Genomic DNA, 5,158 nt, shown 5'->3' on the forward strand with positions numbered 1-5,158 from the left:
TTCGAAGGGGTTTATAATAGTAAACATTGCTCTATATTAATATGGCAGCTTGACACATGCATGGTAATCTAAGTATATTTTCATTAGTAGCCACTTTTGTTTCTTAATAACTAATTTAAAAAAGCAAAACTATACAAATTTCATCGTTTTGCATTTCAAACTGATGGAGAAATGAAAATGGGACATCAAAGAATAACAGATATGTTATTTTAGAGAGGTTAACTATTATACAAATGACAGCATTGTCAATTAATTTTTTAGCATTTTTGTTTTCAAGCTTTTGTAATAGACAAATGAAAACAAATTGACATATTTTGAGATTGTAAGGTTCCTAAGACGTCATAAGAATGCTTCTTGCTTCCACTTATTGTTGAGTAAAAAACTTTCTATAGGAAGGAACCCTGCTTCATCTGTTTTCTCTTAATACTCTCTCTTAATATGAAAGCATTTTCAGCATAAGGATGTTCTCTGTTGCATGATTAATATATGTTATTGTAATTGCTCTTTAAAATTATTATTTCCTCTCTTTTCTTTGTTTTTTTTTTTTTTGCATTTGAATAAGGTTCTTAAGATTTTTACCCTTATTTACTACTTTTCAAGTGCTCTTTGAAATTAATGTTTCTAAAATTGTATATATTTTACTCCAGGCACCTTTAGTGATGCTAATACAAAAGATGATGGAATGATTGATCAAGATGAATAAAAAACATTCGTGTCCAAATATCTTCATTGGATGTGTATTTTATGCCTATTTCTCTTAATCCAAATGTCTGGAGTAATAATAGAGATTTTTGAAACCAAATCTTCACAACAACTTGAGGTCACATGAGTTCATAAGTTTGTTGTGGATATTTCCAATAGTACTTCTGCAAATCTATCATTAAGCTCATGTATTTAAGTGTCATGGATTACATAAATCTATAAATTCGTAGCCTGTTTCTTTCTTAGGTACTATCATTGAAACTTGCCATATTCTTTCTTTAGGTGTCTATGTGGCTGTGAATATTTTGGCTCAACCGCATAAGAAACATCTAGAACTATGCAACAAATTTGGTGGGCTATGTAGAATAGTTATATTAATTGTAGGAATATATCTATTTGTATATCTTAATTTGTATTTATATGACGATGTCTCATCTCTTTCATTTCTCTTTTTGATAAAATCTTTTTCTATAGAAGAAAATAATAGTTATTTACTGTTTTGTATGTGTGCTATGCAGATTTCAAATCTTTTGGATTGCACTTCATGGTCAGGGGCTGGACCAGGGCTAATGGACGATGTTACTCAAGGTGCTCTTTAAGTAGGACCAGTTGGTGGATTCAAGTTTTAGTCATCTGATATATCTTTGCCATACTGATTTAATTTATGTTCTATTAAAATAGAAATTCTCATTGTAATGACTTTTAATGTAAATGTAGCTTATTGAAGGAGGATGTGAATCTCCAATCCACACTGTAACTCACCTTTCTTTATATTTATTTTAGACTAACTATAAATTGTGCATTTGTTCACTCCATGCTTACATCTATTAGAAAAGGTTGCTATGTCTATCTTTAATTACTTAATACTTTAAATTAGTAACAATATTTTTTTGGTATGTTATATTAATATTAAGTAATATGTCTTGATGCAGCACTTTAATGGCTTTAGAAGTTAGATGATGTATTTAGTTTTAAGTTCTCTTTGAATAGTTTTGAGTTTTGCTAATAATATTCTGATGACTTTTGCAGAACTGTTGCATGTGTTTCATGAGCATCTTGGAGCTGGAGTAGAAGATGTTGTCCTAGATTGCATTTAATAATAACAATACTTGCTGGGAGGAGCTAGAGTAGAAGAGAAAGCATTGGCAGTTACCAGTCATCATGGTTGCCATTAAGCCACATTAAATATTAATGATCTTGAATAGACTTAATCTTTGTTTGAGCAAACAATTCAGGCTATACTTAAAAACAAGAATAAATTTTGATGCACATCCAGTAGGATATACACAAGATTGTATCATTGTATTGTTAACTTGAATGTCTCATTAAATTAAAGCTAAATCTTAAATGCCATTACATTATTTAGCACTGTGAGTTTTATATATTTAAAAAAGGTTATGTTGTTATAAATAAGATTATACTTAAATTGTCTACTTTTGTTTCATGGCTTATTTTAAAAAAAAATTATACGGTTTCAAATTTTCTTATTTTCATTTTTTTAATTGATTTTTTTCATTTATTCTGGCTAACATTGGATATAAAAGTTATCGCAAAATTATGTGTATTGACTTTGTTTTATGTTCAATATGTTACAGCAAAAATTATTGGCTAATTGTAGAATAGATGCATTAATTTAAGTTTTCTAAAAGCAAAGAAGGATATAGTAGAATGAAAGGATAGTTTTTTATTTGTTCTTATGGAAATATATATTAACAAATACAGGAAAGACAAAAGCATTCCTGAAAAAGAGCATTTTTTCAAAAGCCAAAATTCTGGAGAAAGTCTAAAGAAAAATATCTTTTTAAAGTCAAATTGTTTAGCTGCTGTAGTAGATGACATCAGAGAATAGTATATAAAAAATACAGTCAAAAAATGAGTCTTCTATACAGAAAAAATGTAAATGGATATATATCTTTTTTATTAGCAGTTATGATTCCTTTTTATCATTTTTATTTTGAATCTTTCTTCTTGATAGTGTATTTCTTTGAGGCCATGAAAGTACTTAATCTACTTATGGCCAAAATCTTATTCCAAAAACAATAATAATTTATAATTTGACATAAAAGCAACTAAAGCTTTTTCTTTAATTCCTTTTTAATCTAATAAGGCTATTTTTTGTTTTATATATTTTTTCTGTTATAGTTCTATTTAATTATTTTAATTTCATGCAAATTAGCAATTGCTCAAGATTTCATGATACAAATATAAAAAGGTATTTTATTGGATGATGATCGAAAATATATTGATGCTATTGAAGAAGCAAGTCATTGAGGTTCTGGATATTATTTGTGTAAGCTATTTGTCACACTACTATGGACACATTCAATGATTAGACCAGAAGTAGTTTGGCAAAAATGCTGGAGTCTCCTATCAGATGGAATATAACATGATCGTAGAAACATGTTTTGCCTACCAGGTTCACTCCCATCCTCTCTTTTTCGATTTTTGATTTATTTTACATATCCTAAGATTAATTTTAAACGGATATTTATTCATTTTTTCAAATTTCCTTTCATATTGTGGCCTAAAAGTTTTTAATTACTCAATATCAACAACAAAAAGTTTACACACTTACCCTTATAGTTTCTTACATACAATTGATTTTCATCATGTCGATTTGGTTTTATCAGAAGCTGAATTGTTGCAACTTACTCTTCTTGACATTGAGAAAATTCTTAATAGAAATGAAAAATCCAACAATGTCATTTCCTGATGTAGATGACACTCAGTTCACAATGGAGCAAGCCTCTCAAAACAAGTTAATATTAGATGAGCTTCGTTATGATCGTGCATTGTTAGCTAAACAACACAAGAAATTTCTATCACAAATATATACAAACCAAAATCATGTTTATGACAAAATAATAGCAGCTATCACATCAAATTCCGGTGGGGTATTCTTCTTATACGGTTATGGAGGAACAGGAAAAATTTTTGTTTGGAAAACTCTTTCCGCTGCTCTTAGATCAAAAGGTGAAATCGTGTTAACAGTTGCTTCAAGTGGAATAGCATTGCTTTTGTTACCTGGTGGAAGAATTGCACATTTTAGATTTGCAATTCCTCTTACTCCAGATGAATGTGCTACGTGCAACATCAAACAAGGAAATCCATTGGCTAGATTAATTTCAATAAGGAAACTTATTATTTGGGATGAAACTCCTATAATGAATCGATTTTGTTTTGAGGCACTGGATAGAACAATAAGGGACTTATTGCGTCATACCAATGATGCAAGTTTGCACTTACCGTTTGGAGGAAAAACAGTTGTCTTAGGAGGGAATTTCAGACAAATTCCTCCAATCATAACAAAGGGTTCTAGATAAGACATTGTTGATGCATCAATTAATTCATCATATTTGTGGGAACAATGTCAAATTTTAAAATTGACTCAAAATATGCGTTTAAACTCTGTGCATGAGGATCACAGTGTTGAGGAATTGAAAGAATTTGCAAATTGGATTCTTGCCATAGGAGATGGTAAACTAGGAGATTCGGATGATTGTTGCAGTATCATAGCCATTTCATCAGAGTTGTTAATTAGAGAATTCAATGATCCAATTGAAGCAATAGTTCGAGCTATTTATGCTGATTACTTAAATAATGTTTGCAATCCATTACATCTCCAAGGTCGGACTATTTTAGCCTCTACCATTAATGTTGTTGAAGAGGTCAATAATTACATGCTCTCTTTAAATGGGAATGAAATAAAAACATATGTGAGTTCTAACTCAGCATGCTTTAAAGACGGAGCTAACAACACGTTTGAAAGCATACACACACCAGAATTTTTGGCAACCATCAAATCATCCAGCCTCCCCAGTCATGAGCTACAACTTAAAAAAGGTTGTCTTGTGATGCTTATACGAAATATTGATCATTCAGCAGGTCTTTGTAATGGAACTAGATTGATTGTCACAAGACTTAGGAAATAAAGTTATCGAAGCAGAAGTTTTGTCAGGCAATAATACTGGCGAAAAAGTTTTCATACCAAGAATGACTCTAACCCCATCTGATGCAAGATTACCTTTTAAGTTCCAACGCGAACAATTTCCCTTGATGCTTTCATATGCCATCACAATAAACAAGAACCAAGGACAATCTTTGAATCATGTAGGATTACTTCTTAAACAACCAATGTTCATGCATGGACAACTTTATGTGGCAATTTCACGAGTTACCAACAAAAGTGGATTAAAAATTGTAATATCCCATGAGGAATCCAACAACTCAACCGAAACACAAAATGCGGTATACCAAGAAGTTTTTAGAAATCTCTCAAATGATACCGGTATGCACTACTCTACCATTATGATTAAAATTTTGCTATTACCGTTAAAATTGCTATTATATTCCTATCGCAACTATGTGACTTAAAAAATTATATTTTCCTACAACTCCTCAATCATGCCTCCCCATCCATGCTAACACAGACAATTTGAAAGAATAAGTCATCTAC

The 5,158-nt window shown here is 30.5% G+C and overlaps 2 protein-coding genes across 2 annotated transcripts; both read left to right on the plus strand.

Moving 5' to 3' along the window:
- Positions 1-3,401: 3,401 nt before the first annotated feature.
- Positions 3,402-4,025, plus strand: LOC140175026 (uncharacterized). The gene has a single exon (XM_072201922.1). It carries the CDS (start codon positions 3,402-3,404, stop codon positions 4,023-4,025), a length of 624 nt encoding a protein of 207 aa, XP_072058023.1.
- A 72-nt stretch (positions 4,026-4,097) lies between these two features.
- On the plus strand, positions 4,098-4,634 carry LOC140175027 (uncharacterized). Its single transcript, XM_072201923.1, has one exon. It carries the CDS (start codon positions 4,098-4,100, stop codon positions 4,632-4,634), a length of 537 nt encoding a protein of 178 aa, XP_072058024.1.
- The last annotated feature ends 524 nt before the right edge of the window (positions 4,635-5,158 follow it).

This window comes from Arachis hypogaea, chromosome 9 (genome assembly GCF_003086295.3).
Source record: "Arachis hypogaea cultivar Tifrunner chromosome 9, arahy.Tifrunner.gnm2.J5K5, whole genome shotgun sequence".
NCBI lineage: Eukaryota > Viridiplantae > Streptophyta > Magnoliopsida > Fabales > Fabaceae > Arachis > Arachis hypogaea.